The following is a 14,277-nucleotide window of genomic DNA, read 5'->3' on the forward strand; positions in this document are numbered from 1 at the left end:
TTATTCGTTCTTTTTTAATAATTTTATAAAAGAAGAATATAATTTTATATGAGGTGTTGCGGTTTGTGATCATGATTCAGGACTGCAGGATCATGTCCAAGTGTCGTCTTATATTATTGTTATCTCGTGGTTACTACATCCATTATTCATTATTTGGGCTGGACGGTAGGGCGACTGTCTCACTACATGCAGGTTGCCGTTCAATCCCCGACCGTCCAAGTGGTTGGGTACCATTCCTTTTCCCCGTCCTATTCCAAATCGTTATCCTGACCCCTTCCCAGTGCTATATAGTAGTAGTGGCTTGGCGCTTTCCCCCTGATAGTTCAATTCAATTATGTTATCCTTTCAAGGAAAACTTTCAAGTATTGATATCCTTTCACTATTTGGGCTATCCTGCTTTCCTGGTCTATGAGATCCCCTCCCCCCCCCTGTCTCTGCTTGCTTTCTGGGCTAGAAGTCTCAGCGTAAGACTACTTTCTAGGGTAAAATTCTCTACTTCAGCTTGTCTTCTAGACTAAGAGTCTCTTTCCCCAGGCCTGTCTTTTGGGGTAACCGTCCTTGTCTACTAATGTATGGGTCTCGGTTTCACGGTGCCTGCTTAGGCAAGGGTTCATGCCTGACTGCCAGGTGGACGGAGATGCAGGTGGTGAGGGTCCGTTGACAGTCTACACTATCGACCGAGCTGTGGTGACATGCTGATCTTTAGGGTCAGTCCCTCGTAAATACTGCCTCGATGAACCCACGCCTCAAATAGAGATATTCTGGGCTCTTGTATTTGTGTCATCTATATGTGCTGACCTAGTTGTTCTGGCTTAGTCAAGCGTCAGTTCTTAAGCCCCACAAGCATTTTAAAATAAGAAGATTAATACTATGATTTCTCATTCGTTTTTCTTATCATATTTGTTACGAAAATTGTGTACTAGGCAGTCTTCGACGACTTCTTGAGCAAAGTAAGACATGCATTTAGTGTGATGTCTGGTTGTTCTTTAACTGGTTGTTCTTTAACTAGTTATTCTCTTAACTGTTTTTGTCACATGCCCGTGACATATTTCTTTCTGAATGTTTCAGATAATCGTTTGCTGTTCTTTGATACTACAGATGTCAGTATTTCATAATATCATCCTGGATGATATTATAGAACTCACTTATGTTATTTCCGCCTGGATGATATTACAAAACTCACTCTGGTAACATCATCCAGGATGACCTTACTGAACTCACTCTTATTGTATCCAGGATGACATTACAAAATTCACTCGTATAATATAATCCTAGATGATATTACAAACCTAACTCTTGTAGTATCATCCTGTATAACATTGAAAACAAACTGTTATAATAAAAATTGTAATGAAAATAGTTTTGTAAAAATTGTTTGCTCTTCTTTTGTAATCCAAACACCATTACATAGACCTCTTTATTTTCCGTCGGAAAAATTCAAATATTTCCATGCATGTGTGCTTTCAAAATGGTGATTCACCTTTTAATTACCAATGGTATAAAAAATAACATGTATTAAAAGACCAATTTGTGATATTTTTATCGTCTTTCTGTTTCGACTATTTAAGTTTTTTATATACATTTTTCACGGATTGTGGTAGCAAATACTTGATTAGAAAATTGGTAAAAAGTTACACGAGAAAAAATAGTTAAGCAATAGTAAATAATTGAGGCCAAGATACGAGATCTCTCAAAATTATCAACACGTACAATATCACCACTGAAGTGAAGAGCTCATGAACAGGAAGAAATCACCCCTGATGTGTGAAGATTAAAAGCAAGTACTAGATCACCCCTGATGTGTAGAGATCAACAACTACATGATCACCTAAAGTGTAGAGATAACGAACAAGTACAAAATCACCGGTGATGTGCAGAGGTCATCGACAAGTAGAAAATCACCCCTAAAGTATAGAGATCAACAGGTATAAAATCACACCTAAAGTGTACATATAATCAGCAAGTACAAGTTCACCCTTCCCCACCTCCTCCATGGAGTGTGTAGAGATCACCAACAAGTACAACATCACCTCTGAAATGTAATAATCATCAGGAACTCAAAATCACCGAGGAATTTTTTTGATTATCAACAAGTACAGGACCACCCCAGACAACCCGTCCTCGACGCAAGTCCATTACATCCAGCAATTGACCCCACAGACGCATTCATAAATTTTTCCATGCTGTTCATTCAAAACAGGAATTATCTTAAATATAAATTAATATTATAATATATTAGCATATTGTGCATATATATAAGGATAGATGCATATATAGGCATAGGATAGGTCAGGTGTTTAGGTTCTGTTGGCGATTATTTGTATTTGTATTACGCGGGTGCAGCATTTACAGCGTTGTGATTCGAACAAAATTTGTCAGTGAAGCACTTGTTCCGGAAGTGTTTGAACGAAATCAGTTGTGAGTAGCGTGTAAACCGTTTTTCATTCATAAACAGGGGGTTTGGTGGGTGCATGGAATCACTTTTGGGTCTGTGTTTGGAGGACGGGCTGCCCCAGAAGTGCAAAGACTCGTAACATACAAAGTATAGTTTCAACCCCTTGTTTGTGCCTCTCTGTACACCGAGTCTGTTGAACCTGTGGGCATGTAAGTACACCGTGCCACCGTTAGGGGATGTGTTGGCCTGAGCACGCCATGGTCTGTGGCCTCTCGAAAAATGGGGAATGTGCTGAAAGTGGCCGAGCAGTTTAAATACTTGTGATATGTAATTGATAAAAGAGAATTGTGTACAAGTGATGTTGAGAGTAAAATCAGGGGATTGTGGGAGCTTGTATAGTGGACATAGGAGAGCAGGGGATGGGGGGGGGTTATTGGGGCGCTGGGTGAGTGGTAATACCTACTGTTATTGTTCAGTTGTCAGAGGAAGTGAGGACTTCGTGTGCGAGGAAGATGAATGGGTGAATGCGGAAGCGACGGAGGAGTTTATGAGGAAGGGTAGAATGAGTGTGGCATGTGGATGTGTTGCTGGAGGGAGACGGTGAGGGTTGCACGAAGCAATAGATTGCTCAATGGTTTTTAAACTTTTCGCTGAAATGTCAGTTTATATGGCAGTGTTGCTCACTCTGTGAATGAGCATAATACTATTGCTCCATATAACACCTTTCAATATGAAAAATGAAAGATTCTGCAAAGATATTTATCCTGTCATTTGTACCCTTCACAGCTGGGACTCACATAACTATCTGCAGTGACTGTACTGTGAAATAAAGGATTATCGAATTACAGCTCTAAAATTATCTTTATCTTCCGGGTACAAAGCAAGGGATTTTCACTCGGGAGAGTTTCAATATTGGTATAAAAAAATGAATGATCAAATAAAGTGGATTTACTGTAATATACATTGTCTTGCAAGTGAGCTGCTCAATTTTCGTTTTAAATCTGAATCTACAATTTCACTTCTATCCAAACCCAATTCTTGCGATTACAGGTTTTCTCCTTCGGTCATCTACTTTTCCTCCGTACTGACCGAGTTTGTTGGGTGCAGCTGCATTGTACGAGCCCACAGATTCACTTAATTGTATTGTGATCTGTATTTCGTCAGTTAACTTGTCACAGTGTTGTTCTATGATTGATTCTCCTGATTAGTGAAAGGGTTCTGGGGATGAAGTACTCAATATGGTCTTCACCTTAGCTTCTTATCAGTTTCCATGAGCGGGATCCACAAAACTGTCCGGCATTTGTACAAACTCCTGTTATCTGCCTGTTGTTCTAAATATTTTCAATGTTACTCCCAAGGTCAGAGCACATCCCTGCTGCACTTGCGTTCCCTGTAATGTCTTAAACGTCATAATGGCAGAGAGCTTTGCATTCATCGAGGAGGCGCGGATTTCAATCCGTGTTTTTTTATTTTCTTCTTTTTAATCAATTGGTCCGAATTACAGTGTATGCGGCACCAGCTTTGCCATTAGTAAGAAAAGAGTATCTACCTGTGATGTGATTTGATCAACGGTAATTAATTTAATTCATCTTTTAATTTACTAATGCTATATGTCTCATTTCGTGTGGGTAACATGCCTGGACTTGTTCGTTGACATCTCATTTATATTAATGGAATATGGTTCTTTCGCACAAAGAGGTTACATCCTTACAGCAGCTCTTTGGAGAAGTGACAAGATCGATCTTGTCACTTTGTGCTATTTCCTTGTCCTACTGTAATTAGAAGAGAACTTAGTTTTTTCCTTGCTAATATTTATGCTTGCATTCGAGGTGAGGTGATCTTTATGGCAAGCCTGGCACTCAGTTGCTTGAGTCTGCTGTTAACGCTAGAAATAATTAGTTATGGTCTCAGCTTCCCTGTTATGACTCAACTTCTTCTGGTTCTTCCAAAATGATTAAACGGAATAATTTTATATGCATTATAAATTGGTCATAGCAGTAGGTGCTTAAGACTGGTGACGCATGATTTTGACTTGCATATCTTAAATATGCTGTATATTTTCATCTGTCTGGTACCAGAAGACCAGTTAATATTTCAGGACGTAGCTCTCTGGGGCGTTGGTCTACTTTAGTATATCCATATAAGTTGATTAAGTTACTCTTTCTTTCTCTTACTAGAGCCGACACTATCTCCCAAAGTAATTGTCGACGTTTTCTAGAACTTCACCATTATTATGTATATCTGTGTTTTTCTTATCTTGTTATTGGAGTACATTATATGTTTGTTTATGAATGAATAAAATCAAATTCAGTACATGTATTTCTAAGTTCAGAATATGGGGGTTCAGCTTTACATAGTTGGGGTCTGTATCAGGACATCATCTGCATATCTCATGATCCGTCAATGGGAATTAAATTTTCTCCCTGTGATATAATCTTCAATCCATTCCAGAAGTTCACCTGAGGCAAATAAATGTAAGCTTATCTGGCGTTTCAATCCATTGTGCATTCTCAAAAGTCTCCTTTGATGTCAACAACATCAGAGTAGTTGGCTGCCTGGTGGCTAAAATATTTCCCATACAATTGACTGTGTTCCTTCCATTAACAAACCTCTTGATCATCCCTGAGTCTATCTATTTGGAATGCGAAGTGATTTAAGATAATCCTTACAAGCACCTTGCAATGATTTGATAAGAGATTAATAATCCTGTAATTACCATAATTCTTGCAGTTTTGGATAGGAAAGTTACTGTAACGTTTTCCATTGTGTCGGTAACATTTCCCTGAAGTTCCACTTATTTATAAAATATGTGTAGTGGATTCTCAGAGACTTCACAGAGTGCGTTGAAAGTGCGTCAGTGGTGACCCCATCTTAACCGAGTGCAGTGCTTTTGCCTTTTTTTCATAGCATCCCTTACCTCCTGGGCTGTGATTTTTATTTCTGTTCTCGCCGTCACAAGATGCTATCCTGATTCTTGTGTCATACCGCAGGAGGCGTTCCATATTTATTTCTGCAGGGAGGCACGAAAATTATACTGCATCGCTCCACTTGTGGATTAGTTCCTCAGCATTGCCCTTGGGATCTGTGGGAGCGGCAGGCCGTGCTCGGCTTCTTCAACTTGCTGGAGGAAGCTGGAGGAAGCTTCCTTCAGCTTCCTTCTTCAGCTTCAGTGTGCGTTTGTGTGTGTGTAAATCAAGAAAAATAAACACGTGATTAACAATGTGACGGTTTCAGACCACGGAGGAAAATTGAAACAGGAATTTCCGTAAGTACTTTCGTATATTAATACATATATTATATATTATTTTTTTATTAACTAATTTACGAAATATTAATATATTTCGTATATTAATACATATCTTTCTCGTTCAGACTCCTTCTGAAAATGTATTAATCTACGAAAGTACTTAAGGAAAGTCTTGTTTCAATTTTCCTGCGACAGACATACCCAAATTCACACACACACACAAAAAAAAACTATACACACAGACACAAACACACACACAAACACACATGACAAATAACTATAGCTTGCAATCAAAAACGTACAAACAAATTAAATATCAGGACTCAGACACTAGGACGATCACGTACATTGCATTCTAATATAATCTCTTTCTCATACCTTTTATTTTCACGAAGGTTAATTGGCCTTCAGAGTTTCATTCAGTATTTTTGTTTCTGTCAGATCCAGCTGTATGGCTTCAACGCTGACCTCTACCGCAACATGAGCGAGGCCAGGCTGGGCTCCAACGGCATCGTTGGTCTCTCTATCATGATCCAGGTGAGAGAGTGAGAGAGAGAGAGAGAGAGAGAGAGAGAGAGAGAGAGAGAGAGAGAGAGAGAGAGAGAGAGAGAGAGAGAGAGAGAGAGAGAGAGAGAGAAAGAGAGAGAGAGAGTGAGAGAGAGAGAGAGAGAGAGAGAGAGAGAGAGAGAGAGAGAGAGAGAGAGAGAGAGAGAGAGAGAGAGAGAGAGAGAGAGAGAGAGAGAAAGAGAGAGAGAGAGTGAGAGAGAGAGAGAGAGAGAGAGAGAGAGAGAGAGAGAGAGAGAGAGAGAGAGAGAGAGAGAGAGAGAGAGAGAGAGAGAGAGAGAGAGAGAATAAAACAGAGAACATATTATAAATGGTTAAAGCGCATTTTCCTGCGGAGGAAGGGAAAACCAACGTTCCATGTTTATTTTAGCCTAGATAACTACAATATCACAGAGCATGATAACGAGTACACCATACAGGTGACTTGTGTGGATAACAGTGACCTCTTACTGTGGATAACAGTGACCTCTCACTGTGGATAACAGTGACCTTCTCTCCTCATTAATATTCCACGGTTTCCACTCCTTTCTATTTTCTAGCTTCGCCTCTCACTTCATGCCAAATGACTTATTGATTTGTATCAAAACTATTCATCATACTTCCTGGGTAAATATTTGTCCAAGCCATATACAGCCCAGGCCACAGTCAGTCCAAGTGACAGATAGTCCAAGTCACAGACAGTCCAGGCCACAGTCAGTCCAAGTCACAGATAGTCCAAGTCACAGACAGTCAAAGCCACTGAGAGTCCAAGCCACAGACAATCCAGGCCTCAATGATCAAGGAATTGTAGCCTCAGGTGCTGGAAGCCAACTTCCTTAGTCATGGTAACTGGAATACGCTCATCACCGATAGTTGTAACACTTTATGTATATATATATATATATATATATATATATATATATATATATATATATATATATATATATATATATATATATATATATGTAAAGTGTTACAACTATCGGTGCTGAGCGTATTCCAGTTACCATATATATATATATATATATATATATATATATATATATATATATATATATATATATATATATATATATACTTATATATATATGACGTCTGAAAACTGACACCCCAGAAGTGACTCGAACCCATACTCCCAGGAGCAACGCAACTGGTATCTACAGGACGCCTTAATCCGCTTGACCATCACGACCGGACATAAGGAAGTGATAGCCGAAGCTATTTGAACCACTTCCCCGCCAGCACTCGGATGGTAATCTTGAGCATAAGCGGATTAAGGAATCCTGTAGATACCAGTTGCGTTGCTCCTGGGAGTATGGGTTCGAGTCACTTCTGGGGTGTGAGTTTTCAGTCGCATATAGTCCTGGGGTCCATTCAGGCTTGTTTGCATTTGTGTTCCTCACGTGTGCCCCAAAGAATGAGGTGATTTGATAAAATGCTATGCCCAAGATTACCATCCGAGTGCCGGCGGGGAAGTGGTTCAAATAGCTTCGGCTATCACTTCCTTATGTCCGGTCGTAATGGTCAAGCGGATTAAGGCGCCCTGTAGATACCAGTTGCGTTGCTCCTGAGAGTATGGGTTCGAGTCACTTCTGGGGTGTGAGTTTTCAGTCGCATATAGTCCTGGGGACCATTCAGGCTTGTTTGCATATATATATATATATATATATATATATATATATATATATATATATATATATATATATATATATATATATATATATATAGATATATATCTTCTGATTCCAGGAGGTAGCAGCATCGATGCTCGTCACTGGTGGCTGGAAACTATTGAATTAAAACAACAGGAATTGAGGTTATTTATAAAAAACTCAAAATATTTTGCAAATAACCATGTTACCTATTTATTTACCTTTAGGGGAAATAAACATTCCCAAATAAAAAAAATAAAGTTATGGGTAGGAAATAACGAGGAAAACTTTAGCCCGGAAAGGAAAGTTAACTGAGGGGAAATGTGAGGGGTAGACAGTGGAGACTTCCTTCTCTCATACCCAGGAGTATGAGTGGAGGCAGTAGGGAGCACCAATCACACAGTAGAGGATTCATATGAGGGATGAGGCTGTACCTGTGACCAATTCAAGTTCCTCATAGGTGGTGACCTGGCAGTAGGAGAGCCCATGCCATCACCCTGACTGTGGAGAGGCGTTGTTGTGGTAGTATCAATGGCGTTTCTGACTGCCGTCTTGGCCCAAGTAATATATATGAGGTGATAGACACACCTCTCACAGGTCTCAGCTGCCAACCAGAGGAAAACACTTTCATGTTGTTAAATACTGACCACATATATTCCGATTTCTATCCTCTTCCTTATCATTCGTTACTAAAACATTTGCTGAACATATTGAGCTCTAGTATATCATTATACAGAGTTCTCTTTATTTCATTATACACAACTCCCATTTATCATTGTACAGACTTTCATTGCTCAGTTTAAAGATTTCTCATTACTCATTATACATATCTTTAATTTATCCCTATCCAGATCTGTACAGAGATTCCGTTACCTGTCATTGTACATTATACACAGTTGACATTATTATCAAATATACAGAGCTCTTATTACTCACTATGCTGCGATCTCATTACTCGTTATAAAGAGCAGCCATTGCTCATTTTATAGAGCTCGCATTACTCATTATTCAGATATTTAATTACTCATTATACATAGATGTATTTGATCATTATTCAGAAATTTAATTGAGAAAAATCGTTTCACAAAGCTCTCATTGTTCAGTAATTAGAGCTCCCATATCTCAGTATTTAGAGTTCTCATTGCTCAGTATTTAGAGCTCTCATTGCTCAGTATTTAGAGCTCTCATTGCTCAGTATTTAGAGCTCCCTTTGCTCAGTATTTAGAGCTCACATTGCTTAGTGTTTAGAGCTCTCATTGCTCAGTATTTAGAGCTCTCATTGCTCAGTATTTAGAGCTCTCATTGCTCAGTATTTAGAGCTCCCTTTGCTCAGTATTTAGAGCTCACATTGCTCAGTGCTTAAAGCTCTCATTGCTCAGTATTTAGAGCTCCCTTTGCTCAGTATCTCGAGCTCCCTTTGCTCAGTATTTAGAGCTCCTATAGCCCTGTATTTAGAGTTCCCATTACTCAGTATTTAGAGCTCACATTGCTCAGTATTTAGAGCTCACATTGCTCTGTACTTAGAGCTCCCATTGCTCAATATTCAGAGCATTAGTAGCTGAAGTGGATTGTGGTCCACATTATTGGCAATGGGGTTTTTGAAGAGCAGCATTATAAAGGGAGGAGGATGAGCTGCAACATTAGTAGCGATGGTGGACTAGAAGCAGCAATAGTTGCGGTGATGAATGAGAGGCAGTTACCACTAACGGGCTATTCATGCCCGTGCCACCTCTTTGGTGGCTTAATCTATATCAATCAATCAATCAATCGAGAGACAGTATTAGTAACGGGGGGTGGAATAGGGGACGCATTAGTAACGTGAGGCAGCATTAATGGCCGGGGTGGATGATAGACAGCATTAGCAGCGATAGGATGGAGGAGGCATTAATGTCGGTGGAGGCATGACTCTCACGCGAGGCTCTCCCCTACTAATTATCCCCTCACCACCACCAGCACAAACCACAATGCAGCCTAGTTATTTGCCGGACCAAATTACCCAGCCAGCTTATCCCCGTCTGTGATTGGTGGACCGAGCTGGTGTGGACGGGCGAAGCTCCCTCGGGACATCTTCCACAAGAGGCGGTGTTGAAATAATGAGTATTGGGTACGGTGTTGGCGACATGTTTGTTGCCATAGTGAAGGATAAATATTGACACATTGAAGGCATGGAAATGTGTGTGTGTGTGTGTGTGTGTGTGTGTGTGTGTGCTCACCTTGAAGATCATGCGTTTATGTGCTCGCAGGGATGAGTGTTCACTTCTAAGTTCAGCCTCGTAAATCATTTCTAATTCATTGTAATGTGTTTAGCCTTCTCTTGGCGACGGCTGGCTCTCTAGACCAAGTGGTGCTTGCCCCCGGGGTCCGTTACCTCCGTGTTTATATTCTATCCGATGAAACTGGATTACCTGATCGCTCACACCTGATTGGCTAAGACAAGCCCTTGAACCTATCATTGAAGTTCCTTGTATCTGATGATGTTTCGAACCTCACACAAATATTGAAAATAATAATTGATCGTCATATAACGCTCTAAAATGTCCTGATGCTAAGTAATCTAACAGATAGATAGATATATTTTTATAGAGGGGTAGGAAGGGAATAATCAAGAGAAAGAGCCATGCAATCTAACATATGTGACGGCGCTTCAGTACAAAATAGAAAAGGAAAATCCTGCATGATCTCTACTCGTTTTCCCCTCATTTCCAGCCCACGCTAAATCCCCTTTCCCTCATCTCCTCTCCCCTCTCCACCCCCACTCTGGAGGCTTTTCCATTAACCCTTTTACAGCTCTCAGCTTCCATCTCGAACACGTCCTAAGGACAAAGAATCAGTAATTAAGTCCGTCCTTATGGGTGCTATTCTGGGAGGGTTGTGTTGTTTGTGAAGTGTAGCTCTTGTGGTGATCCTGTGGTGGTCCTGCGGTGGTCCTGTGGTGTGTCCTGTGGTGGTCCTTTGGTGGTCCTGCGGTGTGTCCTGTGGTGGTCGTGTGGTGGTCCTGTGGTGTGTCTTGTGGTGGTCCTGTGGTGGTCCTGTGGTGGTCCTGTGGTGGTCCTGCGGTGGTCCTGTGGTGGTCCTACATGGTCCTGTGGTAATCCTGTGGTGGTCCTGCGGTGGTCCTGTGGTGGTCCTGTGGTGGTCCTGTGGTGGTCCTGCGGTGGTCCTGCGCTGGTCCTGTGGTGGTCCTGCGGTGGTCCTGTGGTGGTCCTGCGGTGGTCCTGTGGTGTGTCTTGTGGTGTGTCCTGTGATGTGTCCTGTGGTGTGCCCTGTGGTGTGTCCTGTGATGTGTCTTGCGGTGGTCCTGTGGTGTGTCCGGTGGTATGTTCTGTGGTGGTCCTGTGGTATGTCCTGTGGTATGTCCTGTGGTGTGTCCTGTGGTGGTCCTATGGTGGTCCTGTGGTGTGACTTGTGGTGTGTCCTGTGGTGGTCCTGTGGTGTGTCCTGTGGTGGTCCTGCGGTGTGTCCTGTGGTGTGACTTGTGGTGTGTCCTGTGGTGGTCCTGTGGTGTGTCCTGTGGTGGTCCTGTGGTGTGTCCTATGGGTCCTGTGGTGTGTCCTGTGGTGGTCCTGTGGCGTGTCCTGTGGTGGTCCTGTGGTGTGTCCTATGGGTCCTGTGGTGTGTCCTGTGGTGGTCCTATGGTGTGTCCTGTGGTGGTCCTGTGGTGTGTCCTGTGGTGGTCCTGCGGTGTGTCCTGTTGTGTGACTTGTGGTGTGTCCTGTGGTGGTCCTGTGGTGTGTCCTGTGGTGGTCCTGTGGTGTGTCCTATGGGTCCTGTGGTGTGTCCTGTGGTGGTCCTGTGGCGTGTCCTGTGGTGGTCCTGTGGTGTGTCCTATGGGTCCTGTGGTGTGTCCTGTGGTGGTCCTGTGGCGTGTCCTGTGGGGGTCCTGTGGTGTGTCCTGTGGTGGTCCTGTGGTGTGTCCGGTGGTGTGTCCTGTGGTGTGTCCGGTGGTGGTCCTGTGGTGTGTCCTGTGGTGTGTCCTGTGGGTCCTGTGGTGTGTCCTGTGGGTCCTGTGGTGTTTCCGGTGGTGGTCCTGTGGTGTGTCCTGTGGTGTGTCCTCTGGTGCGTCCACTGGTGGTTCTGCGGTGGTCCTGTGGTGGTCCTGCTGTAGTCCTGCTTGCCTGCCTACAGACTGCCTGACTGACAGATTCTCAGGAATGAAGAGGAGCAACTGTATTTCAACTAAATGAAAAAGAAAATGAGGCAAAGTGAATGAAAATATATAGAAGATAAATTAGTTGCCTGTAGAAATAAAGAAGATAATGTATAAAGTAGGATTAGAGGAGGAGGTCAGAGCACATACTTAATTAATGGTACAAAAATGTTATCCCAAGTCCCAGTTATTGGCATAAAACTCCCAGGTAAAGGGGCGATGAAGAATTGTTTGGGGGTGAGGAACAGTTGTTTAGGTGCGAGGAACAATTTTTTAGGGTGAGGAACAATTTTTCAGGGGTGAGGAACAGTTGTCCATGGGTGAGAACAGTTGTACAGGGGTGAGGAACAGTTGTACATGGGTGAGGAACAGTTGCTGGTGGGCGGGGTTTAGCTCCCAGGTTCCCCATAAATACCCATGGAACTGTACATTCGAGAGGATCAGGAGAGGAGAGCAGTCACAGAGGGGCTGGACGATTGAACAGCAGCCGAGACCAGGCTCTCTGCTGGGCGGGGGACCCTGCCTGGCAACCCTCTCCACCCTCTCTCTAACTTAAGATCAGACACTTGGTGATTTGACGTGTATGGTGACAAATTTGGGTGAATCTCCAACTGAAGGTGTTGTGTGTTTTCAGGGGCAGTCAGCCATGGTGTTCTGAAATTCTTGTGCAAAGACTCACATTGTATATTACTCTTGACAAAGTGAACATTATGTTAAATTGTTTGAATTATGATATTTATCATGTTAAATATATAATTGATGAATTTATTGTTTAGATAATCTTTAATTTTGTTCCCTTAGATCTTTGTCAGTTGAGGCTAGAGAAGATAGCCCACTGAGAGTACCGGTTTTAAGATTTTAATACACGAGTACATGCTTAATATATGATACCTGCTAACATCTTTGATAACAGCTTATATGTACTGAGTTAGAATGGATGGTGGCAGCCCTTTCTGCCTTCTACTTCTACTTTCTACTCCTCTCCGTGTTCTCAGTCTCTCCCTCCGCCTCTTTTCAAACTTTCTCCTTCACCTGATCACATTCCTCGCTACTCCTTGCTCCTCCCACCTCCCTTCTACTTCTCTACCTCCTACACAACAAACCCTCACACATTACTGCATTATTCATTTATTTTCATTCGTTTCTCTTATACATTGCACAGGGATGAGGAACACTTGTTCAGCAGTGAGGAACAGTTGTTCAGGAGGTCGGGAACAGTTGTACAAGGGTGAATAGCAGACGTGCAGGGGTGAATAACAGACGTAAAGGGGTGAATAACAGTTGTTCATGGGTGAGGAACAGTTGTACAGGGATGAGGAACAGTTGTTCATGGGTGAGGAACAGTTGTTTAAGGGTGAGAACAGTTGTTCAGGGGTGAGGAACAGTAGTAAAGGGGGTGAGGAACAGTTGTAAAGGGGGTGAGGAACAGTTGTACAGGGGTGATGAACAGTTGTTCAGGTGTGATGAGCAGTTGTTCAGGGGTGAGGAACAATCTCCCCCTGGAATATGTTCAATCATACCGTGCCGGCGATGAAGGAAGAAGTGTCACTTGAGATAAAAGAACAAAGAGACAAGAGTTCCAGAACAAGGAAAACTGCCTGGATGCAGAGAGGAAGAAAGTGAGAAGATTAATGACTCAATTTGGAGGTTAAAGGACTGCACAAGAGCAGTGTGTGTGGGCCACACAGGACCTGTGTGTGGGGGCCACAAAGGAGCAGTGTGTTGGGGCCACATAGGAGCAGTGTGAAACATCATGGCCATCATCATCATCATTACCGACATGGACTGTCGGAAAGCCTTTGACACAGTACCGCATAAGAGGCTGGTACGTAAGCTGGAGAGACAGGCAGGGGTAGCTGGTAAGGTGCTCCAGTGGATAAGAGAATAACTAAACAATAGAAAGAAAAGAGTTTCAGTGATGGGTGAGACCTCAAATTGGCGTGACGTCACCAGTGGAGTCCCACAGGGCTCTGTACTCGGTCCTATCCTGTTTCTGTTATAAGTGAACGATCTCCCAGAGGGTATAGACTCATTCCTCTCAATGTTTGCTGACGATGCCAAAATTATGAGAAGGATTAAGACAGAGGAGGACTGCTTGAGGCTTCAAGAAGACCTAAACAAACTAAAGGAATGGTCAAACAAATGGTTGTTAGAGTTTAACCCAAGCAAATGTAATGTAATGAAGATAGGCGTAGGGAGCAGGAGGCCAGTGACAAGGTATCATTTGGGAGAGGAAATTCTACACGAGTCAGAGAGAGAAAAAGAGCTGAGGGTTGATATCACGCCAGACCTG

General features: G+C 42.5%; 1 protein-coding gene across 4 annotated transcripts in view; it reads left to right on the forward strand.

Moving 5' to 3' along the window:
• Window positions 1-14,277, forward strand: part of CARPA (Carbonic anhydrase-related protein A) — a 339,981-nt gene that overhangs the window by 279,955 nt on the left and 45,749 nt on the right. For all 4 annotated transcript variants that reach the window (XM_045729300.2, XM_069319934.1, XM_045729301.2 and 1 more), the window contains one exon: window positions 6,084-6,179. In XM_045729300.2, the coding sequence (XP_045585256.1) occupies window positions 6,084-6,179 (96 nt within the window). The remainder of the gene's footprint in view (window positions 1-6,083; window positions 6,180-14,277) is intronic.

Source organism: Procambarus clarkii, chromosome 94 (assembly GCF_040958095.1).
Source record: "Procambarus clarkii isolate CNS0578487 chromosome 94, FALCON_Pclarkii_2.0, whole genome shotgun sequence".
Classification (NCBI taxonomy): domain Eukaryota; kingdom Metazoa; phylum Arthropoda; class Malacostraca; order Decapoda; family Cambaridae; genus Procambarus; species Procambarus clarkii.